Below are 27,358 nucleotides of genomic sequence, written 5' to 3' on the forward strand. Positions count from 1 at the left end.
CTGGCCTTGCACATGATGGAGGTTGAGGACTGTGCTCCAAGACAGTGAAAGTGTATTCCTTCCAAGTCTGTTCTCCAGACACAGCCTTTGGATAGAGGTAGGTATTACACAGCATTTTGCATTGGGGCTGTCTTAACCATGGAGCACCCACAGCAAAGGCACAAGGAGGTGTGAGCTTTTTTGCACTTAGAGGGTGTTGGCTAGAGGGAGGAGACCTAAACGCTGAAGTGAGGGGAGTGGAGAAAGGGCTCCTTCACTTTTTTATGAGGTCTTTCGATTAGCAAGGAGCTACTGATTAGTCTGCATGAGTACTGCAGTGTGATGGATAGTAGAGGTGAAGGGTGGGATTGCAGACCCTGTTGTGAACGTTGAGGAAGGCTCTAGGTGAGGCCTGCCCTCTTGTTTCCTCCTGATTACTCTGACGAACATGGCATATGGCAGACAGGTGCAGAAACATCACGCCTCATTGTGCCTCTGTTGTGGGGGCTCCATGATGATGACAACCCCAGTGCTAAATACTGAGTCATACCTCACTCTACCCAAAAGATGTGTCTTGAGGACAGCCGTGCAAGAACACTTTGAAGAATCACCCCAAGCTGGTTCTACAGTTTGAGACAGTGGATCCGCATTCCCTGTCCATAGTTGTATATAAAAGTGGGACCCAAACCATCCCACTTTGTTCCAGGTCCAATTTCTCTATTGCCAAGGTAGGGAGTACTCCTTAGATTAAATCGAGGACTGCTGTTCAACCAGAACTGGTATCTGCCTGACACCCAGAAGTAAGGAGACACAACCTGTAGTCTGGCCTTGCTGGCAGAGTTGCGTACTAGCCCTGAAAATGTAAAATCCTGCCTGTTTGTTGAGAGAGGGAAGGAGTCAGCTTTGCCCAGCAGAAGGAAATTTACCAGGACAGAGTGCGTTCAGCATGTAGCTGTGGGATGCTTAGGAAGAAGCAGACTGACAGAGAGTAAGACTAAAAGACCCTGGTGACTGGGCTCTCCCCAGCCAGGCCTTTGTTCCAGGTCTTGAGAAAGATTGCGATACCACAATTTCATAGTTGTTAAAGGCCTAGATGGAGCTGCAATTGCAATTGCGTGACTGTTTCCAGCCAACTCGGATCTCTTGGGTATGTGGAAGGAGACCCTTTTGTTGAGGTATTGGGGTCCGGTGTTGTGGAGGGAATTGTAGGCGTGGGTGAGTAGCTTGAAGGTTACTCTCTTCTCAACAGAGAATCAGTGAAGGTCTCGCAGGGGCTGGGTGAAGTGTTTATGTCGTGGGTTGCCGAGGACAAAACTGGTGGTGGTGTTCTGTATGGTCTGGAGCTTTCAGAACAGGGACTTGTTGATTCCGGCGTAGAGGGCGTTTCCGTAGTCCAGTCTGCTTGTTATGAGTGCATGGGTGATGGTCTTTCTGGATTCGGGGGGATCCATTGGAAGGTCTTAGCGGTGGGTTGTCGCAGAACCAGGGTTCCTGGCGCTGGTCGCGGTCAGGTCACGGACAGGCGCAGACGGGCCTGCCTTGGGCATGCCTTTGGCGCAGCAGCTGCCATTAAATAGGGAACAGGGAAGGTAAACGCAGCTGGGAGGTGGGAGCTGGAATGGGTAGGGAGGAGGGATGCAGGGGGAGCTGCGGCGGGAAAAGGGCAGCGAAAACAGGCACTGTGAAATGGAGGACACAATAAAAGGCACAAAATGCAAAAAACCTGAAAAATAGGCGCAATTACAGTGACAACAGAAAAGACAGATGAAAGACAGTCAACAGGCACAATTACAGTAAAAACAGAAAGGACAGACAAAAAGATAGTCAAATGGAGAAGGCTGACCAAGCGGACCCGCCCAAGAGCAAGGCTGTCTCACTGGACCACCAGGGATGAGGCACAGGCAGGACCCTGCGGGTGGAGAAGGGCCACACACACCTACTGGGACAGAGAGGAGTAGGGGGCAGCGGCGCAATGATGGAGCTGCTGGGGCAAAGTGCAGAGTTCCCTGACCAGGAGGTCAGAGATCTTGCTCAATCACTCGAGCAGCAGCCACCATTAAATTGGGAACGGGGGAGGGAAACGCAGATGGGAGGCGGTAGCGAGAACCGGCAGGGGGAGGCATGCGGGGGCAGCAGTGGAGGAAAAAGGGCAGCAAAAATGGGCACAGTGAAACGGAGAACACAACAAAAGGCAAAAATGCAACAAAAAAAACTGAAAAACAGGCACAATAACCGTGACAGCAGAAAAGACAGACAAAAGACAGTGAACAGGCACAATTACAGTAAAAACAGAAAGGACAGACAAAAAGACAGTCAAACAGAGAAGGGTGGCCGAGCGGAACAGCAGAAAAGCAAGGGTCTCCTACTGGATCACCAGGGAAGAGGTGTAGGCAGGAGCCTGCGGGTGGAGGAGGGCCTTGAACACCTAGCTGGACAGAGAGGTGTAGGGGCAGCGGCACAACGACTGAGCTGCTGCGGCGTAGAGCAGAGTTCCCTGACCAGGAGGTCAGAGGTCTCGGTCAATCGCTTGAGCGGCGGCTGCTATTAATTAGTGAACGGGGGAGGGAAACACAGCTGTGAGGCGGGAGCAGGAACCAGCAGGGGGAAGGGGCCGCAGGGGCAGCAGTGGCAGGAAAAGGGCAGCGAAAACGGGCACAGTGAAACGGAGGACACAACAAAAGGCACAAAATACAGAAAAACAGACACAATAAGAGTGAGAACAGTTAAAACAGACAAAAGACAGTCAATAGGCATAATTACAGTAAAAACAGAAAGGACAGGCAAAAAGACTGTCAAACGGAGAAGGCTGGCTGAGCGGACCAGCACAGGGGCTAGGCTCTCCCACTGGACCACCAGGAATGAGGCACAGGCAGGAGCCTGTGTGTGGAAGAGGGCCTCAAACACCTACCGGGACAGAGAGGTGTAGGGGGCTGTGGATGCAGCGCATCAACAGAGCTGCTGGAGCAGAGAGCAGAATCTGAGGTCTTGCTCAATCGCTCGAGCAGTGGCTGCTATTAAATAAGGAACAGGGAAGGAAACGCAGCTGCGAGCAGGGAGCGGGAACCAGCAGGGAGGAGGGGCTGCCGGGGCAGCAGCGGTGAGAAAAGGGCAGCGAAAACGGGCACAGCGCAACGAAGGACACAACAAAACGCACAAAAAAAAGCAGGCACAATAACAGTGACAATGGAAAAGACAGACAAAAGACACAATTACAATAAAAACATAAAGGACAGACAAAGAAACAGTCAAAGAGAGAAGGCTGGCCAGAGCGGTGTAGGGGGCAGTGGTAGTGGCGCAACAACAGAGCTGCTGGGACAGAGAGCAGAGTTCCCCGACCATGTGGTCAGAGGTCTTGCTAATGGCTCAGTCAGGATGTATTACCTAGTTGCGGACTCCCCTGTCACGGCTGTAACTGCTGACTTCCTGACGGCCAGTCGTGGCTACACCTGCCTAAGTCCGGAGAGCTCAGCCCTGTATGTTGGCTTCATTTGAAAAACTGAGCAGCACCCCACCACAGGCTGTACCAGCCTACTGTCTAATCAGGAATGCACCGCTTCAGGACTGCAATTGCCAAGCTATGAACTACAACTCTTGCGCCTGAGACCGCCACATCCAGGCTGCCCCTGCAAGTCAACAATAGAAACCTGCCGGTTCTTCGCAGCTACTCCTAAGAGTGAGAAAACACCTATCAAAAGGTAAGCAACTACATCTTGCAAACTGTGGGTGGTAGAAACCGCCCCTCAGACAAATTCATGCTATTTATAGTTGCCCTAATATCAAGAGGGGACCCAGTACCTGAAGAAAGGTTGGGGGGGGACAGTGTAGCGCCCACGGATATGACGCCCAAATGCCCTACTCATGTAATACATATCAAGAGAGGCACTAAAATACAATACCAAAATTATTTGAGGGCAAAATAACCCTATATATCAGCTGTTGCCAACATTGTGCCAGGGTATCCTCTGATGAGGAATGGCGGTTCCCTGGTGGGGCTTTGGTGGTCCCACCACCCAACTCATAATAGGGCCGTGGAGAAGCGACCACCGCCCCGCGAGTCTTGTAGTCCTTAGACCACCAGACTGGTAATCAGCCCCTTAGTCTCTATTTTACACTCCAAGGTCTTAAAGGGTTGGGGCAGCGGTTGCGAGTTCCATGTAGCAATTTGTGATAACATGGCCTAACCTAGCCACAAGAGATACTCTAAGTGAGGCTACACTAGCCTGTAGTCTTAACAGTGAATCAAAGCGGATACCATCATTGTTGATCTCCTGGTGTGACTGAAGCATTTACCCTTTAAGAAGCTAATGGGATGATGTCTGAAAAGAGTTTACTCTGAGCATTCACTTTTTTCTCCTTTGCTTACAGGCATCATTAGCAGCAATGGAGAAGAATGGCAGACACGGCGCAGGTTTACCATCACCACACTGCGAAATTTCGGGATGGGAAAGAGATCCATGGAGGAGAGGGTCCAAGTGGAGGCCCACCAACTTATCAAGGTCATAAAAGACACAGATGGTAACTTTCGTCTGGTTTAGAAACACATTAGCTCTACAATAGGGCCGAAAAGCCCTGAAAAAGGTTTTCAAGTATAGTAGTAATACCAACAGTTAATGCTAATGGGCATTCTACATGCCCACGCAAATATCTGCTACTTGAAGGTTTTGTGCGATAGTCAATATATTACATAAAGCAGTAGAAGGGATTTGTTCGCAATTGGGTTTAGTTGGGTAGAGAACTATAGACAATACAAACATTAGAGATGATCATTCTGAGAAAGAGCAATGCAGACAATATTCTCTGTGAATTTTAACTACACAGTACCTGGAGGTTGTAGAGTGAGAACAGTACTTTAACAAATGGTCCCTGTAGAGAAAAGTGACAATATTACTCCTGGCAAAAACAGGAGAAAGGGCTCATTACTATATATAGCCAGAATTGTGGACAGGACACCAAGGGTGTAGAATTTCTGAGTCTCGCTGGTATCCCTGCACCAAATTCCAGGAATCACAAGGTTTCTTGCTGGAATGGGAAGAACTTCAGGTTCCAAAGATACCATGTCTTTTTACTCATGATTTTGTTTCTGATTGCATCAAGAGAACCGCAGACATGTTTCACCTGCTGTGTGCAATTGTAAATATTTGGAAAAGCAACAGTAAAAACAGACTCAGTATCTCTTGTTCCAGAATTAATGGGCCTGGAGAAACTTGGAATTGCCGGTGGTGTTATTTCACCCAGAATTATTGTCCAGGTGAAATTCTGCACCACAGGTCATGTGCCCTAAAGTGGCAGAGCAACCTCTTATAATGGGTCTAGTGCTAGGGTAACAGATGAAGTACATTTCCCCAAGAACCAGGAGAATTGCTTTAGTGGCCCCTGTAATGTATTGACGGTCTCCCAGAAACCAGGATGGACACTAGATTAAATGATGCCCTGTAATGTTTTCATGAGACAAGTCATGGCCACATTAAGCTAGCTGAGACATCATAGAAATGACTCTTGATAGCTTCGTTTATGAGTTCTTGTATGGAGGCGACTGGCTTCAGATTCGGAGATGATGTCAATAGAATCATATTAAAAGTGACAAAATATATTTGATTGATGTGTAGAAGTGGAAAATGAGGATATAAGGGAAGGAATGGTAGCATATTCTAAAAATATGTCTGTCATTGGTGTGGGAAGTACAAAATACTACAGATAACAGGCAATATTAATACAAAAGTTTTGTCAAAGGAGAGGGAAGAGCCAAAAAAATAAAAAACTATAGTTAAATCTGTTTGTGAGAATCCAAGTCCAAGGGGCTAGAAACAGTGCTAAAGAATGTTTATGTAGATTGATGGTAGTGGCAGAAGGAATGGTTCAGTACACTGACTCTGTTTGACAAAAAGACTGAGGCACACCACAACTCAGGCGTTCAACTCGTAGAATGGGAAGACCAGACCTAAACATACATAAACATACACAATTCTTGCTAAATTCAGATATACGGCCTTATTTATAGTCTGGCAAATGGCCCGCAATCGGTCAGGGTGGAGGGGTCATCATCTCTGCCACCCTGGCCACACTACCGCCCACCATATTCATAGATCTCTGCCGGCCAAGCGGAGATCTCTGTGCCTTCAGAGGAGTCGCTGCCACTGCTGGAGGCTCAGCAAACATTTTTGTTGTTCAACAACAAACTCACAAAGTAGGACTTTGTTTTTAAAAACAAAATTCTAATGCCCCTCACTCTTGAAGAGTTTTCTCCCAGGGTGTGGAGTTAATTTTGATTTTTTTCTGTTTGGAACAGCTAGACATTCCCTGGTGGTTCAAACAGAAAAACAACTGCATCATACGTTCACTCTAAGTAACGCAGACAGTGAGATTTACTTACAGTGATGCCATCAACTCCACTGCACCATCATTGTAGGGTTCCGCCGGCAGAGCCCGACTCCAAATACAGTTGGCGGGCAGTTAGTATGGTGGACAAGGTACACTGATACAGTTCCCTATGTGCCAAGCTCTAAAACAGGCTGCTAGTGTAGAAAATATTAGCACAGACATGAATTTTGCACTTATTTATTTTCATATATTTCCAGGGTGGTTGATCTGCTTTAGAAGTGGCACCCCATTTTTTTTCTTATTGCGACTTTGTTGCCCTAACAGGAAAAGCCTTTGACCCGATGGTTCACCTCCAGAGTGCAGTGGCTAATGTAATCTGCTTGGTTGTGTTTGGAGAACGATTTGACTATAAGGACCGGGATTTCCTGCAGATCCTGAACATAGTCGAACAGTATATCATATTCCTCCGCTCTTCTATTGGTCAGGTATGGAAAAAGACTGCACTGCGTCGGGTGGAAGAGTACATTATTGATCACATGAGCACTGGGGAAGACACATTTTCAATGGCATTATTTTCTTTCTGGGTCTCGCCTAGGCAGTGCTTGCGCTGTCTCTTCGAAACATGCTGTATTCAGGATGTGTGCATAAAGCTCCGCCTACTTCCCGCCCAACTTTTTAATTGGCTCCTGTCCCTGTCCTTTGTAAATGGTGGCTTTTCATTGTTCATTGGGCTTTGTAGTCCCTCCTTAGTTCCTTCATGTCTGTTTTTGTAACCTCCCTTGAGGACACCCCTATCACATGTGTTGTTACGCCCATGGTTTTAATTACAGCCTGAAGGCCCTTTTCTTAAAGGTCTTCCGACAGGACACTCAGTTGGTCCTAAACAAGGTTGGCAGTGATGACTTTACTCGCTAGCACATCTCACATTTATATTAGACCTTCTATACATTTCCCTTCATCAGCTCCACATAGAGTATAATCTAATATGGAATTAATATAATAATTATTTTGTCACATTTCAAAGTATTAATTGTATATATTGAATGTACTGTGGTACTGTCTTGCATGCAATGCATGATGGGTAGGGTGGATTTACCATTTCTTTAAAGATTATGATGCTCAATAGGGACCTCGAGGCGCAGCTTGCGTTACTGCACCTACACATCTCACATTTATATTATACCTATCAATGTCCCTTCATCAGCTCCACATAGAGTACAACCTATTAGGAATTATTATAATAATTGTTTTGTCACATTTCAAAGCTATTTATTGTGTATGTGGACATAGCTATTTGTATGTTCGAGGCATGTGGGCTGCTGAATTCATATCTGTGCATAGATCGCCGCCTAGTGTTAGGTCCGGATGATTGCACCTTGTTGTCCTGGAAGAGTCTTCTAAGTATCACAAGATAGGTGACTCCTCCCCTGGACCATAGTGCGCTTGGGCATCTTCTCCATCTTCAGATTGTTTTTTTCCGCCATTGGGTTCGGATGTTATTCCTATACTCCAACTTCGGAATCGAAACTAAACTTTTCTGGAGGCCAAAAGGCCTTCGACTTTGATGACGGTATTGTTCTCGCTCGGTACTTCTTGACTCGATCAAGCTTTCCATCTCGACTCAGTCATCGACGCGGGCCGTTGGGCCTTTTCGACGCCACGTGGGCCTGCTGTTGATGGAAAGGAGCCCGTTCAAACGGTGCCCACAATGCCACTCCAAGTTCCCGCATACTGACAGACACACAGTATGCAACAAGTGCCTATCACCAGACCACAAGGAAGAAACCTGCCCAGCCTGTGCCCAATTCCGTTCGAAGAAAACCATCCTGATTCGATGGGCCGCTAGGGAAGAGATGCAGCGACAGGCACCAGAACCAGACAACATCTTCAAGGATGAACAAGAACTTCCAGAAGGGAAAGATTCGGATCTAGAGATCGTCACCGTCGACGACCACTCGGACTCCGATGACGAAATCCCACCAGGGCAAACCGTGAGTACATTGCCCCCGACACCAATTACCCCGTTACAGAATGCTCCGAACGAGGCATCGCCTAAAGGCCTTAGCCAAGATCCAAAACATCATTCAGCAGCCCCGCCATCCGGCTCGGCTCCGAAAACAAAGATTAGGCCTTCAGAGACCCCAGGTCCAAGGAACGTTATCCCAAAGAAGGTTCTAGAACCCAAAAAGGTCGTCGACCCGAATGGCGTCGAACCAAAGAAGGCCGTACAGCCTAAGGGCGTCGACCCGAAGAAGGCCGTCGAGCCAAAAAGCGCAGAACCAAAGAAGGCCGTTGAGCCAAAGAAGGCCGCCGAACCGAAGGGCGCCAACCCGAAGAAGGCCGTCGACCCAAAGAAGGCCGCTGCGCCAAAAGTCGTCGGACCGAAGAAGGTCGCTGACACAGAAGAAGGTTATCGAGCCAAACAAAGGCACCGACCCAAAGACAAGTGCTCCTAAAAAAACGGTCGATCCGAGAAAAATCATTGATTCGACAAAAGCCAGTCAACCTAAAAAATCTGTCGAGCACAGAAAGCGCATCGAACCTAAAGATCCGGTCGATCCGCAATCAGTCGTCAACCTGGACAAAGAAACCGAGCCAAGGAAGAGCAATAAGGCACCGAAAGTCGTCGAACCAAAAAGGGTTGTCGACCCAAAGGCAACGGTCGATCCAAAAAAGACTGAGCCAAAAAAGTCAAAGACACAGCCACGGACTGTGGAAGAAGAACTCTTCCATCCAGAGCCATCAGAGGATCAGGCAAAAATATATATCAACCCTGAGACTGGTAAAGTCACAATCCTACACAGGAAAAAGAGGCCATTGGACACGGACTCTCATTCCCCCATTCCTCTAAAGAAAAAGGACTTTGGGACTTCTCCCTCTAGACCCTTCATTCCTTTCTATCCCACTATGCCTACTACGCCTTTTGCTCCTTACTCTCCTACGCACTCTGGGCACAATGAGGGCGACACAGGGGAAGATCCTCAATATGATTTTAACTATCCAGAGGATCCTAACCCTCAAAATGAACCATGGGTAGAGCCAACTGATCCATATGACACGCATCCCATCCCTGACACCTCCTCATACCCAACAAAGCCGTCCCCTACTGACGACACCATTATCTTCAACCAGCTAATAGATAGGGCAGCGCAGTACCACAACGTAGACATGCACAATGAACCTATAGAAGAAGACTTTTTATTTGACACATTCCCTACTTCTGAGAAAAATGTCAGAACACTTCCTATGTTGAAAGGGGTGCTAAAACACGCGCCAGATATATTTAAAGATACAGCAGGGCACGTGTAATCAATCCCAGGATTGAAAAGAAATATAGAGCGGCCCCTACAGACCCTACTTATATCAGAGGTCAGTTGCCATTAGATTCACTAGTAGTGGCTAATGCAAGCAAACGGGCCAACTCACAGACAACAGGAGAAGCTCCACCTCCTGATAAGGAGTCCAAAATACTAGAGGCCTCGGGTAAAAGAGTAGCATCACAGGCCTCCAATTCATGGAGAATTGCAAATACACAAGCTCTACTAGCTGGTTACGACAGAGCACACTATGACCAGCTTGAAAGTTTGATGCAGCACCTGCCTGAGCCTTTCAAAGCACAAGCTAACGACCTCATACAGGAGGGGACATTTATTACAAACGCCTCCATTAAATGTGTGCTTGACGCAGCTGACGCTGCAGCCAGGTCCATTAACACTAGCGTCTTATTACGAAGACATGCATGGCTACGCATTTCTGGCTTTAAGAACGAGGTGCAATCCACCATTCTTAACCAAATAGTCAATCAAGACTTCCTTTTCGGCCCTGCAGTCGACAACATTTTAGACAAAACAAAAAGAGGATACAAAAACCGCAAAATCAATGGATGCATTGCAGTTTCAACAACACAGAGGTTCCTTTCGACGCTCCTCATACAGACCAGCTACTTCACAAACCTCATCTACATACAAAAGCAACACCCAAGGTTCCTTTAACAAGAACTCCAACAGAGGAGGTTATAGGGGCAACAATAATAAGGGAAGAGAACGTGGAGGCAATAACACCAGAGCCTCCACTGCAGCAAAACAGTGACTTCATCACACTACCTCCTGACCATCTAACACCGGTCGGAGGCAGGATCCAACAATTCCTACCTGTCTGGAACTCAATTACCACAGACAGGTGGGTGAGACAAATTACCCAGCATGGTTATTGCCTAGAACTCACTTCTACTCCACCAAACATACCACCTAGACACCGCCCTATGTCCAAAGAACACATCACCCTGCTACAACAAGAGGTTAAATGCATGCTGGAAAGGGGGGCCATAGAGCCAGTCCCTTTCCAACACCAAGGGACAGGAGTATACTCACTATACTTCCTTATTCCCAAGAAGGACGGTTCACTCAGACCAATATTGGACCTCAGACCCCTAAATCAATACATACTGTCGGAGCACTTCCATATGATCACACTACAGCAAGTGCTCCCGCTGCTCCAGCAAGGAGACTTCCTAGCAACATTGGACCTCAAGGATGCGTATTTTCACATACCCATCCATCCAGCTCACAGAAAATATCTCAGGTTCACAATAGAAGATCAACACTACCAATTCAAGGTTCTCCCCTTCGGGGTAACCACGGCTCCAAGAGTGTTTACAAAATGCTTAGCGACAGTAGCTGCACATCTCAGGAGGCAACACATCCACGTGTTCCCATACCTAGGCGATTGGCTAATACAAGCAAAATCGTACGAACAGTGTGCAAGAGACACGTCTCAAACACTTCAGCTGCTACACAGCCTAGGTTTTTCGATAAACTACCCAAAATCGCATCTACAACCATCTCACACACAACAATATCTGGGAGCTACTATAGATACCTTACTGGCAAAGGCATATCCAAACTCAGTGAGGATAGCCATCATGCAGAAGCTCATTCGCAAATTTCTGCCACAACACTCTTTGCCAGCTCGAGTTCATGCAGCTCATAGGCATGATGGCGTCCTGCATATTCATTGTCCCCCATGCCCGACTTCAAATGGGTCCATTGCAAGAATGCCTAGCACGGCAGTGGAACCAAGCTCAAGGACAACTAAAAGACCTAGTGTTGGTAGACAGTCGCGCTTACAACTCTCTGCAGTGGTGGAACCCACAAAACCTTTCCAAGGAGAGACTGTTCCAAGAGCAAGTTCCACAACTAGTACTAACAATGGACGCATCACTGACAGGTTGGGGAGCCCACCTACTTCAATACACAGTACAAGGGCTCTGGACAGTCAAACAAAAGAAACTGCATATCAACCAACTAGAGTTGCTAGCAATATTCCTAGCTCTAAAAGCATTCCAAAAATACCTGTACAGCAAGACTGGGTTGATCCGGACAGACAACATGACAGCCATGTACTATATCCAAAAACAGGGAGGAACACACTCCCCACAGCTCTCCCACTTGGCACAGAGCATATGGAAGTGGGCAATTCCAAAAGACATCTTTCTCCTGGCAGAACACCTCCCAGGGAAAGACAATCAAATAGCGGATCTGCTCAGCAGACACAGCCAACAACTACACGAATGGGAGATTCACCCCCAAGTTCTCCAGCCATTCTTCGAACAGTGGGGGCACCCAGAGATAGACCTGTTTGCCACAAACAAAAACTCAAAATGCCGGTACTTTGCCGCCAGGTTCCCACATCCGTCGCCACAGGGCAATGCGATATGGATGAACTGGTCAGGCAGATTTGCGTACGCTTTTCCCCCAGCACCACTGATTCTGCTGGTGGCACGCAAACTGCGGCAACAGTCACTCACACTGATCCTAGCTGCTCCCACATGGGCGAGACAGCCATGGTACACAACGGTCCTGGAGCTTTCATTAGTTCCTCATCAAAGGCTGCGCCTCACACCCCATCTTCTAACTCAGAACCATGGAGAAATCAGACACCCAGATCCCAATCAGATGAACCTTTTGATCTGGCTCCTGAAATCTTAGAATTTGGATACCTTAACTTGCCTCCAGACTGCATGAACATCATTAAGGAGGCAAGACGACCAACTACTAGAGCATGCTATGCAGCTAAATGGAAAAGATTTGTTATTTACTGCGACAATAACCAAATCAACCCATTAGATGCTTCCATTCAGAACATTATATGTTACCTACTGCATCTTCAAAGATGCAACCTAGCATACTCTTCAATAAGACTACACCTTGCTGCTATAGCAGCATACCTTCAAAACAGGCAACCCCTTTCACTGTTTAGAGTACCAGCAATCAACTCTTTTATGGAGGGTCTTAAAAGGGTGATTCCTCCAAAGCACCCACCTTCCCCAGTCTGGAACCTAAATATAATACTTACCAGACTTATGGGACCTCCTTTCGAACCTCTACACTCATGCGAATTGCAATTTCTAACATGGAAGGTGGCATTCTTGATTGCCATTACCTCACTCAAGCGAGTTAGCGAGCTACAAGCACTAACAATTCGAGAACCCTTCATGCAAATACATGCTACCAGGGTAGTTCTTAGAACAAACCCTAAGTTTATGCCAAAGGTCATATCCACTTTCCATATTAATCAATCAATAGAACTGCCAGTGTTCTTCCAAAATCCACAGTCAGTAGCGGAAAGAGCCCTACACACACTGGATGTAAAGAGAGCTCTGCTTTATTACGTAGACAGAACGAAATCATTTAGAAAAACAAAGCAATTATTTGTTGCTTTTTCACCACAACATAAAAGGAATCCCATATCAAAGTTAGGAATAGCCAGATGGATAGTTAAATGCATTCAAATATGTTATCAAAAGGCTAAACGCACTTTAACTGTACCCCCAAGAGCACACTCTACGCGAAAAATGGGGGCATCCATGGCTTTCCTAGGAAATATTCCTCTTGGAGACATATGTAGAGCAGTCACATGGACTACCATACACACTTTCACAAAACACTACTGTGTAGACGTGCAAGCAAAGGAGCAAGCTGCTGTAGGCCAGGCTGTCCTCGAAACTCTCTTTCAAACTGCTGCAGCTGGCACAGGTAACCACCGCTAGAGGAGATACTGCTATACAGTCTATGCACAGATATGAATTCAGCAGCCCACATGCCTCGCACGGAATATGCTACTTACCAGTATGCATCTGTTCTTGGCATGTAGGGCTGCTGACATTCATATCGCCCGCCCTCCTCCCCGGTGCTTGTTGCAGCTGCAGCATTATCTTTTACATGACCATCTCTTACTTTACTATCTCCATCTCTGCCACAATGGCGAAAAACAATCTGAAGATGGAGAAGATGCCCATGCGCACTATGGTCCAGGGGAGGAGTCACCTATCTCGTTGTACTTCGAAGACTCTTCCAGGACAACAAGGTGCAATCATCCAGACCCAACACTAGGCGGCGATCTATGCACAGATATGAATGTCAGCAGCCCTACATACCAAGAACAGATGCATACTGGTAAGTAGCATATTCCTTACTTGTGATACTGTCTTGCATGCAATGCATTATGGGAGTACTACATGTGACCAAAGGTTTGTGATGGTCACTAGGGTCCTCGAGGAGCAGCTTGCGGTACTTGCAGAGCTGGTGCCTTGCTCACTAGGGACCTCTAGGAGCAGCTTGTGGTACTGGCAGTGCTGGTGCCTTGCTCACTAGCGACCTCTAGGAGCAGCTTGCAGTACTGCAACTACCACATCTCACATTTATATTAGACCTTCTATAAATTTATCTTCAATAGTTCTACATAGAGTACAACCTAACCTAATCCGGAATTAATATAATTCTTTTGTCACATTTCAAAGCTACTAATTGTATATATAGACATAGCTATTTGAATGTACTTGTGGTACTGTCTTGCATGCAATGCATTATGGGTAGGGTGGATTTACCATATCTTCAAATTTTATGATGCTCACTAGGGACCGCTAGGAGCAACTTGCGGTGTTGCACCTAGACATGCAGTGCTGGTGCCTTGCTCATTAGAGACCTCCAGGAACAGCTTGCGGTACTGCACCAAGACATGCAGTGCTGGTGCCTTGCTCACTAGGGAGCTCTAGGAGCAGCTTGCGGTACTGCACTGAGACATATAATGCTGGTTCCTTGCTCACTATGCAATTATTTGCAATGCACTAGGTCTCGCACTACTGGAAGTATGAGCAAATGGCGTTGCATTATTATTTGCAACTCCAATACCTCAAACTATCAGTAAGGCGAGACCTATTGCATTGCAATTGCTTGTTTTAACTTGGTGTTCAAATGATGCCTGTGAATTAAACAACCCCATAGCAGCAGAAATCCCACGATTTACCTTTTTTTCGTAACTTATGGGGAACATATTTCTGGGAAGCTATGAAATATTCACTTGCTTGGTGATAGATTCATATTCAGTGATCTACCCTGGTCTGAAAATGGTTGCATTTCGTCATTTTCCGAGGGCACTCAAAGTACCCTTTGACGTGAAACCTATAGTTTTTCAGGGCAAATGGAACCTATTTCTGAAACTGACTTTGAAAATGGCTGGTCTACCTGAGACGGAAAGTTTGCTGTTAATTTTGTAAATAATATAAGATTATTTTACTTTTTTTTGTCCTCCCACACACTTGTTGTTTATGCCCCTCAGTGCCATAATCCGGTCTATTTTGATATTCACCAATATGTTCTGTTGAATTGTGGAATAATTTTATTGAAATCTTTCTTCTTCCTATGCTTCTATAATCAATAAAATGCAAACTATTTTGGTGCAATATACAAATTTAAGAGGCACAGAGGAAAAAAGAATAAAAGTGCTTGACCAAGACAAATGAAGCCACATAATCTGTATTTGTGGCGATGAGAGAATAACTGAGGCAGTGGTAAAGAGAGAATACATGAGAAACAAGGATGCCAGGTGTAGGGATGTTTTGTAAAGGTAGAATATGGAGTTCAAAAGGTAAGAAGGATGCATTCTCCTGAAGGCCCAGTGAGGGTCATCGTGTGTCCTTTAAAAGAGCAGTCACTGAAAGTGATTCCATCCTTGCACTCAGTACTAGAGAGGGTGAAGTTGCAGACGTTTTTTGCGTTTTTGTGAAAGACCTATCACAAATGTTTTCAACTTCATAAAGGTTGCGAAGTTTTTCACTTTGCTACGTTTGCAAGAACATATCAAAGATTGCTGCATTTTATTCTGCAAAATATATTTTTTTACGTTAACAGAATGGTTTTGCAGAAGATCTCTTTCAGTGGAAGTTTGTAAGCTTCGTTTAACATAATTGTTGCATCTGCAGCTTTACGACCTTACATGAGACCAGATTTCTAAATTTTAGAATTTCACAAATCTTCCTAAGAGTGCTCCTGAAAAATGTGACAGTAAAATGGTTCCCATGAGTTATTCACACAAAGCTTTCCTACTTGTGAGCTTTTGAAGATCGTTCACCATGAGAATTCACACTTTTCCCTGCACCCACTAATTTTGTGAGTGTTACCTGCTTATTCCCCTAAAAAAATAGATGTATTTACTTTCTGTGGCAGGAATACATTCTGCCTATTTCCAGGGTAGGAGTGAGTGGTGTTTCCAAAGTTTCGGAGCATGTCTGCTGTGGATTTCCCTTGTCTAGTGTGCAGGATTAGATTTACTCACACAATAATCCTTGTGTGCTGTAATTTTGTGTCAAAAGTGGTTTGGGATAGTTTATCTGCACTTATAAGATAGACTTATATGTGGACATAGCTTTGTGAATGAAGTCCTTGGCATTCTTCTCTTGTGCTCCATTGAGCATTGAAAAACCTCAAACACGGTAAAAATATCTGCATTTGATTAGAAAATTAAAGTTATCCCGCTGCATACAGAAACATCGAAAAAGGTGAAGGGAAACTGGGAAACTACGCAAAAACTCACAAACTTTGAAACTTACAAAACACCGTCAGCAAAAAACAATGGCAAACACATAATCATCTCTTCATGCAATGTGTCTGTAGACTGGTCCTGGATTGGGAAGATCTGCTCTGCCTTACCAATAAGAGAAGGTTCCACCCCTTTAATGCAAAGTCTTTCAAGGTTTGGGAACAGAGAGGGGTCCAGGAGACTCCCATACATTGATGTGCATTGAGGTTTGCACTACTGCATGCTTGCTGACTTTATCACAACCATCTCTTTGGTTCTTGGCCATTCACAAATGCTATGTTTATGTGATTCTCCACATCACATTCTATATGTTTGCAACTGCGTTATGTTTTTTTTTTTTATTAATGCAAAGATAGAATTAATAAATTCGGCAATATTATACATTACGTACATAATATAAAAGGAAACAAACAAAGGCATACACAAGAATATTGCATTAGTAATTTTTCCCCTGGTTCAACCCCCCCACCCCTCTTCCCCTCCCACCCCATCTGGGGGTTGGTCACCCTCCGGTAGCTTTCTAGCTTCATGTACACGTTTATGGTAAACTTTTCGCCAATCACTCATTGATCGCCAACCATCTAGTCAAAGGCGCCCACATTTCTCAACCTTTGCTTCGGGAGCACGTTCCCCTCTTTGCATAGATAGCTTTTTCGAAATTCTAATTCGCAAGTAATTGGGATAGCCACTGTTGGAACCCTGGTAGGTTAAAATCCAACCAGGCAGATGCTAAGCATAGGCGCAGAATTGCCATGTCAATAAACACTAATTTTTCCCCGGGTTTCCCCTGTAGATCCCGGTCTACCCCAAGTCTGTTTAACGTTGGAGAGAGAGCATGTAATCCCCAGATCTTTGTTATAAAACTGGTAATTTCTTGTGTAGATTGTCCAAAACATTACAGGTGGCAAGAATGTGACTTAGATCCGCTTGATATAGTGTGCATTGCGGACAGACGGTTCCTGTCCCCGTTCCCCATTTAGCAATTCTTTTTGGGGTATATAATAAAGCGAAAAGCACGATTTAAAGTATTGAGCCTGAAGTCTCGCTGGTACTAAAATATTCTGTGCTAAATTAACTGAATGAAAAAGCTCGATTTTCCATATCATCTGGCATGAATGAAGTAAAAAAATTATAGACAACTCGAATAGATAAACTTCTGTCCTTTCTAAATTTACCTATAATCTCAATGTTGGCGAAACCTATCGCTCCCCCACCCCTTTTTAATCAAAGAGTCCCGGATTTGTAAAAACTTGAAAAAGTCTCTCCTATCTAAACTAAACCATTCTCTAAGATTTTCAAACGAGACCAACCCTGTCGAGGTATAAAAACCTCCAAGTTTAGTCAAGCCTGCTGCACCCATCCTTCTGTAATAGAGCTTTTAAAAAGCTCCGGCAAGATGAGGTTATCACAGAATGATGTGTAAAAGTTCAAGCAAAGCCCAATACGTTTTTGAATACATTTCATGACCTTGCATGCGCCATGTAATGACTTGAAACTGACTTTCTTGCAATGATTGTCATTCAGATGTCACCAGACCCACCCCCACGCCTCTGACCCCATAATAAGCTCGAATGGCGATGGTATTTCTTCCATCCTATTTTCTCTCAGTCTATCCTGGATAAGGACTAAATTATGCAGCATGGTAATGGCCCAATAGTAGGGTAAAGAAAGAAATTTGAATGCTCTTCTAGGCTTCGCATATCCTCAAATAAAGCTAGAAAATAAATCTTCGAATGCTTTCAAACATTTAGGGGCCTATTAGGATGGCAGGCGGACGCTTGTTTGCCCGCCACTCTAGCTGTGCTGGGACCGGCTGCCAGTGGTGCGGCGGTCCCGTAGCAGCAATTAGGATGCCACTGCCACCATTCCCAGCATTGTCATGCACAAGGTGACAGGCACCGTGTGGTGCCTGCCACTTTGTCCATGACAATGTAGGGGGGTACTATAGGTACCCCTCATTTGCATCCCCCACCCGCCCAATACCCTGGAGACCCGCAACTGGCCCCCAAAAGCAGACTCTGCATGGCTTTCCCTGGCGGACTCTATGCCATGGAAAGCCATGCACAGCTGCCCACGCTAATATGGATGGCGGTGTCTAGCAGACACCACCACCATATCTAGCCCCTTCTCCGCCCGGTCAACTGGTCGACCGTCTATCCATCCGCCGGAGTCCCCCCGCCATACTAATATGGCGGGGGAAATGGGTGGCGGGTGGGGTATGATGTAGGGCAGATCGCCACCGCCATGTGGGCGGTGGCGATCTGCCCTACAGCCTAATAGACCCCTTAGTATCAAATTCTAGAGGGATTACCCACAACAAATACAGGAACTTTTGAAAAAACAGCCTTTTAATGATATTACGTCTGCCATTATGGATAGGTGTAGATTATGCAATCTAGCCAGTTCTGGTTTAGTTTTAGCTATTAGTGGCTCGATATTATCCTTAACAATACAGTCAGTGTTTGCAATGATATCTACACCCAAATACGTTGCTTTTTTCACCACTCTGTCATCATTAGTCTTAACCTGCTCATTGCAAATAATCTGAGTTTTATTGAAATTGAGGGAAAACCCGGAGAGCAACCCAAATCCTGCTGCCTCTATTTAAATCTCGCCAATAGCTACGTCAGGATCAGAGGTCAACAAAGAGATATCATCAGCATATGCTAGGTCTTTGGTTTCCCAGCCGTTAGTTATAATGGGCCTAATAACATTATTAAGTTCTAGCTGGCGCAGGAAGGGGTCAATGTATGTTGCGAACAAAAGATGCAACCTCGGGCATCCCTGCTATTATTTTAAAGGTGTCGGTTAATTCTCCATTTACCAAGAGTTTTGTGGTTGGAAGGACATAAAGCGTTTTGAGGGCTTGCAGAAAACCCTTTCCAATCCCCACCCTCGACAGAGCATCCCAAAGGAAAGGCCAGGAGACTCTGTCGAAGGACTTCTCCACGTCCAATAAAACTAGTGCTATTGATTCCTTAGTAATATTTTTTCTTCTAGAAATGTAACGGCCCTACATATGTGATCAATCGTCCCGCGTCCAGGAATAAGCCCATGCTGACGTTTAGAAACAACCATATGGATTACTGAGGCCAGGCATGCAGCTAACATTTTTGAGTAGATCTTATTGTCAAAGTTTATCAGTGTTATAGGGCAGTATGGGCCAGGATCTGTCGGTGTTTTTTTTTTAAAGAAATATGATGATTTTGGCCTGTGACCAAGATTCCGGTGGTTTTACCGCCTTTGAAGACATGTGTAATCAGCTTCATCATACAATCTTTCAACTGTGTAGAATTTCTTTATAGAATTCAAGTGGTATGTCATCAAGGGCAGTAGTCATCAAGTAGCCTTGCCACTGGGCAGGCTATTGATACACATTAGAATCCTCCAATCATAGCTGTTCCTCCTGTGGTAATTGTTCTATGGGGGTCTGGTTAAGATACGTTGCCATCTCAGTCGAATTTCTTGGTGGATCCTCATGATAAAGCTTTTGGTAGTAGGAGTAAAATACCTTTTGAATACCATCTGGGTCTGAGATTAGTCTCTTCTCGGGGTCATTAATCTCTACAATTAAATTCAGAGTTGCCTTTTGTTTAGCTCTTATGGCCAGATGATGAACCACTTGCTCGCTACATTTGTAAGATTCCTTTCGCCAGGCGGCGAGGTTGTCAGCCGCACCTTTGGGTATTATCTCCATAATTACCGATTTAGCAGCAATAACCCTTGCTTGTACTTCGCTATGTTTGCCCTCATTTTGAATTATGGTGATCAGCTCTTCTTCTGCTGTTGCTAATTTGGGCTAGTCACTCATTCATTGCATCTTGTTTTTTTTCATTCAGTGAAAGAGAGAATCTAAGTGTTTCCCTCGTATTCCTGCTTTAAGTGCATCCCAGACAATGTCAATTCTAGCGCTTCCTATATTCTCTTTAAGAAATTGAGGTATCCATCCCTTCATGTAATCTCAATATTCTTCATTAAAAAGAAGTGCCCACTCAAAACTCCATGTAAAAGCTACACTCCTTTTAAGCCCTCCCCTCTTGAGCTCTACTATTAACGGGTTATGGTCTGCCAATATGCGAGGGCTTTTTTCAATTCTACAATCTTGCAGGAGGGAGTGAGATACTAGAATATAGTCTATTCTTACATGTTTACTGTGTGGATGCGAGAAATAGGTAAAGCCAGGGCTTGTGGGGTTCTACCAGTTCCAAAGATCCGCAAGTGCATGTTCCTGACATAATGTCCTTAGAGCCCGAAACACCTTTGGTTTGCGGCCCTTATAAGTCCAACCTGGCCCTTGTCTCAGATTCTTATCGGCAAGCAGATTTTTGTTAAAATCCCCACAAATTATTAAAGGGAGCGGACAGTTAGCAAGTTTATTATTTATATGATGAAACACCGTTGGGTCATCTAGATTACTACCATAGATGGAGCAAATAGTAATTTGGCCCCCATTATAACCATGACATTCAGTGATTGCCCACCTCCCTAGCTGATCCACTAATGTGCGGCTGAATTGAATTGTGCGATTAGATGCCTAAACTGCGACCCCTCCTGTGCGAGAATTCTGGGTCTTGGCCCCCACCAGTACATACCTAAGCGTTCCTAATACATTTTTATGTGTATTTTCAATATGAGTTTCCTGCATGCAAATTATATCTGCCTTTAATAATCTAAGTCCTGCTGCTGTATTCCGTCTTTTTTTAGGATCGTTGAGGCGGCAAATATTAATTGTGGTGATGCGTAGCTTACTCATTTATATTTGATAAATGCTTATACCACATTGAATTTTTTTTTTTTTACAGGTTTTAGTATCCCTTTTACCGGACCAACACACCTTGACCCTCCTCCACACTTCACCCCCTCCCACCACCTATAACTGAGGTCACGTGGCCTTGAGTTGGCCAGGTGAGTGGCATCTGAGGGACAAAGGCTCCATGCTTCCACCGGACTTTCCCCACCACTATTTACCCCTAAGTGAAAAAAAGACTTCAAAGATATATACAATATATATAGCAATAAAAAATTACTGCATATTTATCTTCCTGGATAAAAAAGGATGAGGGTGCAGGAACCCCATTGAGTAACAGCCGTACTAATTCAACGGAAGCAAGAAAGGGAAAGACAAAGGAAACGAAAAGTAAGGAATAGCAACAATAATAGTGAAAATAGTGAGAATAATGATAAGCAAAGAATATTGTAGCATTATAATAGCATTGCTTCCCAGCTATTTAAATGTAAGACACTTATCAATTGTCTGTTACTACTTATTCCCAGTTCGATCACTAATCTCCTGTAGGTATGCTTTAGCCTGAATCTCGGAGACAAAGCTACACGTAGTCCCCTTGTACACGATTTTTAGCCGCGCCGGATTCTGCAGGTAAACGTCGGCCCCCATTGTTGGAAGGGAGTAAATAGCAGCCTCAGCCTCCATCTGCATTCGGCTGTAGTGTGGGCAAAGTCTGGTCTAGTGAAGAAAGTAATTTAATCAAAAACCCTTTTGTTCGTAGATCTGGCCATGTCATAAAGTGCTTGGCATAGGAGAAAGTTCCCAAAATATAAAAGCATAGCACGGGGGTGTTGAGGGGTGGAAGAGGCACGTTTAGAGGAAGTTAGCAGAAATCTATGTGCCCGCTGGATTTCTTTGTCCAAAATCCCAACTGTGTAATTCTCTGGTAGGCCCCTTTGAGGAGCGTGATCATGTAGCTCCTGGGATCGTTCCCTTTCGCACCTTCTGAAACGCCTAATACGCAGAGATTATTGCACCACTGCCTGGTTTCCTGCTCCTCCATCTTTCATATGAGGTCCTTGACTATGCCTTCATGTTCAGCTCCTTGGGTTTTCAGTGCGACTAGGTCTTTCTCCAGATTTTCAGTCCGTACTTCAACAGAAGCAATTCGATCAGCAATCTCTGCACAGGTACTGCCGACCTTCCTGACAGCCCCTTGTAGTTTTTTGACGGTTAAGCGTGATCTGCTGCTGTCTGATTTGGCTTCCTCCTGGAAGCTCTTGATGGTCTGTAGTACCGTTGCCAGTGCAGGCCCAGTCTTTGCCCCAACTTCCGCTTATCTGTTGCAGCCGTTGTTGCCTGTAATTGTGCAATTGCCACCAGAGGCAGCTGTTGTATGTGACATGACAGTGAGCTGTGTGTCACAATAGTCCCATGCCAGATCTGCTTCGCTTCCTCTGCCAGAGGTAACACATCTTCTTTGTCGGTCCTCCTTCTTCTTCCTCTGAACTTTTCTCTGCCCATATCTGTTTTTATTAACTTCTGTATTTGAGCTGCTGTTCCATTCAGACACATCTTCTTCACTTGTAGCAGAGATGCTTTTATCCGATATTTCAGATTCTTCGATTAGCGAGTAGAACTTTTCAGCAAAATTGTCAGGCGTTTTGGGTGAGGGGCAGAGGGGGTTGCTGCTTGTGCCTTGCATTGTTTCTAGGGCACATCTGGAGCCCTTAAGGAGTTTGCGCTGTCTACTTCATCTCTCTCGTCAAAGCAGTCCCCTTTCGTATGCTTCGGTAGGTTAGTAGGGACCCCCTGATCGGGGATTATGTGAACGTCCAACGTGGTTTCCAGACTGGGTAAGGGGGTAGAGTGCAGCTCGAGATCTACCATGACCTCCTTCGCTGTAGAAGAGGGAGCATGTACACGCATCACTGCTTTGAGTATATTTCCCTCACTTTGTTTGATCAGAGTCCTTTCATTCTTATTTGCCACATCTGTTGCATTATCCAAGGTTTCCCCCAGAGTCTTGGGCCCTGGCCCCCCTGTTAGTCCAAAGCAACTTGTGATTAGTGGTTGACAATAACCAGAATCTTTATGGGCTTTAGCTAGCAATTTTCTTGCAGTTCCCCCTTATTCAGTGTGTCTTACGCCCTCCATTTCCTCATAGTTCTCCCCCTGCTGCAACAAAGTATCCCTGTAATGATGCTAGCTGCCAGGAGAGCCGGTATTGCCTAAGCAGCTGGGGTCCCACAAACACTTTCCTTGCAGCGAGCAGAGCGCTGTAGCTCACCATCAGGTTTCAAGGTTGCAGCGTTAATGCAGAGTCTCGCCGCAGGGCAAGGAGCATCCTGGATGTCCGATCCACACCAGGACTCTGGAGGTTGGAGCGAAGTGAGAGAGTGCTTCTTGTTAGACCGGCTCGTTTTGGCTCAGCCGACAAGGTAAGGCGATATTGCAGATGCCGGTTCAGATGCTGGTTCGTCTCCATTTATTACTGTCTTTGCGCCGTATTTCTTATGATGCAGTTTTTGTTCCGGGATTTAGGCGAGGATAAAATGCTTATTCTCGGGGGTCAGACTGATGGAGCATTGCGGCGGAGTTAAAAAGAAAGAAGAGGTCAGTTTATTAATCTGTACCTTGAAGGACCAACTGGAATAAAAAATGATTCCCAGGTTCCTAACCAATGACACGGGGGATGAGTTCCTGGGGCCACCATGAATGGTCCCAGGACACACACTCTTTACCAAAAAAGAGAATTTCACTTTTGGAATGAAGAAATTGACATGTTAGCCTCTTTTTCACAAGGCTAGCAATTCCCATGAAAGCATATTTAATGTCCCCGCCTCAGCACAGTCATCAAGGCAATAGTCCCCAGAGGAATGGTATCTCAAACAAGATTTGAAAAGAAAATATCAGGAATAACTCTGCTCCACTTCAAACTAAAACCATTAAAAGAGGCAACTTCAATGCAATTTATAAGTTCAACACCTCTAATCTCTAAAGTAGTTCCTGGGGAGACAATAGCTATACACTGAGCAGCATGGTCGCATAACAAAGTAGAATGTGTTTGTAGAAATCAAAATCAATAAACTTAGAGTATTTGCGGCTAAAATAAAGTCAGTTATTGATCTGGACTCTGTCCAGGGACGTAAAGTTGAAAGGGCCATGGGAACTGTAACCTCATTGGTGAAGACCAGTTTGAATTTTAAAAGCAAGTTGTTTAATCTTTTGCCATACCCATTATGGCCACAATTAGTTATAAATTGGTCAGTCAGTGCCATCTACATATCCACAGACTTCTCTTGCTGGAGAATAACAAAGATGAATATTAAAACCATCCCCCCATATGACGTACTTGACCACTCCACTTGTGAGCAGATATTTTCTTGATCCTTTTCTGAGGTTTGTAGCACTGAAACCTTGTCCCAAGAAAAATATTATTATAGAAATCCGTATCCATACTAATATTATAAAGAGAGAGCCCAAACCTTTGAGGTGGGTAATCTCAGTAACCACAGCACCAATCACAACACCCAATACAGCGTTGGAAAGGGCAGTTGCAGCAGAAGGACATAGGCTATGCAGACGGCCACCATTTTTTTTTTTTTTTGCAGAGTTTTACATAGCGCAAACCTGACCCTAACTGAATCAGGTATCAGAGCGCTTTACATAGCACCTGTTATGTTACATGAGGACACACATTCATTTTTGTTAGGCACGGGGAGATTAAGTGATTTACCCAAAATAACAGGATGTTTGGCGTCGTTACCAAAACTCGAACCCAGAACCCCAGGTCCGAGGGCGAGCGCCTTAGCCGTTAGGCCAACTCCTCTATACATTTAAAAGGTAAAAGAACCGTGCCAGCAAAGTAGTGCCTTGTGGGCGTGTCTGTGTTGTGCTGTGGGCGTGACTAACGCGGGGGGCGTGTGGTACGGCCATCACATCGTGGGCTGTGGGCGTGTGCTGGGGGCGTGACAAACGCTGGGGGCGTGTGTCTGCCCTTCATGCCATGTGAGTCGTACATACAAGCGCCAATTACGTTGCTGCGCAGCATCAAGGGGCATGCTGGGGGCGTGAGAAATGCTGGGGGTGTGTTTCCGGCCTTCATGCCATGTGAACGCAATTGCGCCGCATCAAGGGGCACGCTGGGGGCGTGATCAATGCTGGGGGCGTGTGCTACGTTCCGCCCTTCATGCCATGTGAGTCGTACATTAATCAGAAGATCGTCTGCTGTGGCCGTGTGCTGGGGGCGTGACAAATGCGTTCACCTGGAGGCCTGGTAAGTAACGTTACTGCAGCCTCTCCTGCGCGCTGTTACTGAACTCTCTCATTCAACAAAATTACACGCACCTGCTACCATCAACCAGGGCTCTAGCCGGGCTCAGGCAGCGGATCAGTACACTAATTACACGCGCCTGATAACATCAACCAGGGCTGCAGCTGGGCCTTCTCCGTCCCTATTCTAATGAAACAAAAAATGTTGTCTACCGCGATATTTTAAAATAAATTGCCCTTGCCAAATACACACATTACACACATTCTATTTCATACCCGGACAACGTCGGGACAGGCTGCTAGTTATATATATAAAGGCGTGAACTCCTCAACGTTTTAAGGCCAATAACCGGATAATAAGAGAGTCCAACTTTTTACTTAACACTCCTACTGGAGTCAAAGTAGATCCTTACAGTTGTGCAATTGACAACCAGTACTAGTTGCTATGTCTATAGAAGAACTAGAAAACCCAGGATGATCCTTCGCAGGACATGTGTTAAACACACTCATGTGAGGCAAAACTGTTGGAACAATATCAGTAATGTGAGCCAGTAGTCCATTATTATCATTCATAAAACTCAGTACAGAGAAACGATTTGGTATAGGAACGTTAAAAACATGACTAGCACACTTACTTCAAAAATCAAATGCTCATGTAACAGAACGGTCACACATTCTTCAGGCTTGTAAAAATAACCCAGTGGGACAGCATTAATCTGTGTGCTGGAGTGCCATAGCATTCCCAATTTGTGGGAAGATTAGCCTGACCAAATTGGAAGATCTAAAAAACTAATGACAGTGCAATCCCCAGGGCCCTTTTTATACTCCTGGCCCCCCAAAGTACCCTATAGACCATGATGATCTCATTAAAGAGTTCTCTCTTCAGACCTGTTACCTGCCCAATCCAGTAGATAGGTCTATTCTTAAGATTCTCCCAGGACTCCGTCTGTTTGGTTTCTAGGTGTGGGATATTTTTTAAGACAATAACATATGGTGTTGCCTCAACTGGAAAATGTAAATTAACTCGATGGCTAGTAAAAGACTGCTTAACTTGAGAGAAGTTTGATGAGGGGATGAGTTTAGACCAGGAAGTCAGAGGGCCTTCAATGGAATGGAAGGATAAACCTAGGTTAAAAGACAAATTATCCTCAGAAAGAACCTCTAGCTTTTTGCACATCAAGGAAAGAAAGGCATGACACTGTCGGAGTTGATTTTTTTTTGGTATAAGTTTGGGCATCCGAAATTCTTCAAAAAAGTGAAGCTGAAGATATTACTGTCGGCATGTAAACTGGTTTCAAATCAGGAAATCCTTAAATATCCCGCACTACAGTGGTTATGCCCCAATATGGGCATATCCTGGGACCCCTGAATATTTGAAGGATAAACTTTCAAGCCCGTTAGCAGGAGGGGGAATAACGAGATGAGGCCAATTGCTTCAAGGAAAGATCTTAGTAGACTGGGAACATATGTCATCAATGACAAACGGTAGTATCTCCAGATTCAAGTACTATCAATTGGCTAGCTGGGCAAAATATTTGGAGAAGGAAGATGTTATAGTCTTATAATATATCTTATATTCTTATGCCCTGGCGAGCGTGCTGCAGATTGTGCTGAGGTTGGTCTTCACCTCATAGCTTTTAACTGTGCGGTTTTGTTTTTAATTGATAGCATCTTGCTCTCTTTGCTTTTATTTTACGAGGGCTTGGGGTCTGTATGGGCTGTTCTCACCTTTAGAGTAGTGTATGTTTTTTTTCCTCTTTCTGTGTCGAGGGCTGTCCGTACTTTCCCCTGGCTCCGCCCTGGTCCATCACGGCTGTGTGCCGTTTGAGCGGAGGGCGTGCCTGCTGGGTCTGCTGGGTTTGCATGCGCTGGCAGCATTTCCGGGTCATACTGGTATTTAAATCTTATGCCCTGGCGAGCGTGCAGCGGGCGCGGGTGTGCCAAAGACAAGCCCGTCTGCGCCCGTCCGTGCCCATCCGTGCCCAGCTGTCACCAGTCGCCAGAAATGCTGCAGGTTCTTAAAGAAAGGCTTGTTTCCTCTGCAGCAGACCTCGCTGCCATCTGAGGGGACATCCACCATTGTAACCATCTCATGGGTGTCACGCGGAGGGGCCCTTTTGCTGTCAGTACTGAAGGTTCACTTCCTGGACACTCTCCGCTCCTACTACTCCTGCCCCCCCAGGT

At 45.4% G+C, this 27,358-nt stretch overlaps 1 protein-coding gene across 1 annotated transcript in view; it reads left to right on the forward strand.

Annotated features, from left to right (window-relative positions):
* Nucleotides 1-27,358, forward strand: part of LOC144783063 (cytochrome P450 2C5-like) — a 524,719-nt gene that overhangs the window by 181,350 nt on the left and 316,011 nt on the right. The window contains exons 5-6 of the mRNA XM_078662233.1: nucleotides 4,345-4,494; nucleotides 6,622-6,782. Of these exons, the coding sequence (XP_078518359.1) occupies nucleotides 4,345-4,494; nucleotides 6,622-6,782 (311 nt within the window). The remainder of the gene's footprint in view (nucleotides 1-4,344; nucleotides 4,495-6,621; nucleotides 6,783-27,358) is intronic.

This window comes from Lissotriton helveticus, chromosome 9 (assembly GCF_964261635.1).
Source record: "Lissotriton helveticus chromosome 9, aLisHel1.1, whole genome shotgun sequence".
NCBI lineage: Eukaryota > Metazoa > Chordata > Amphibia > Caudata > Salamandridae > Lissotriton > Lissotriton helveticus.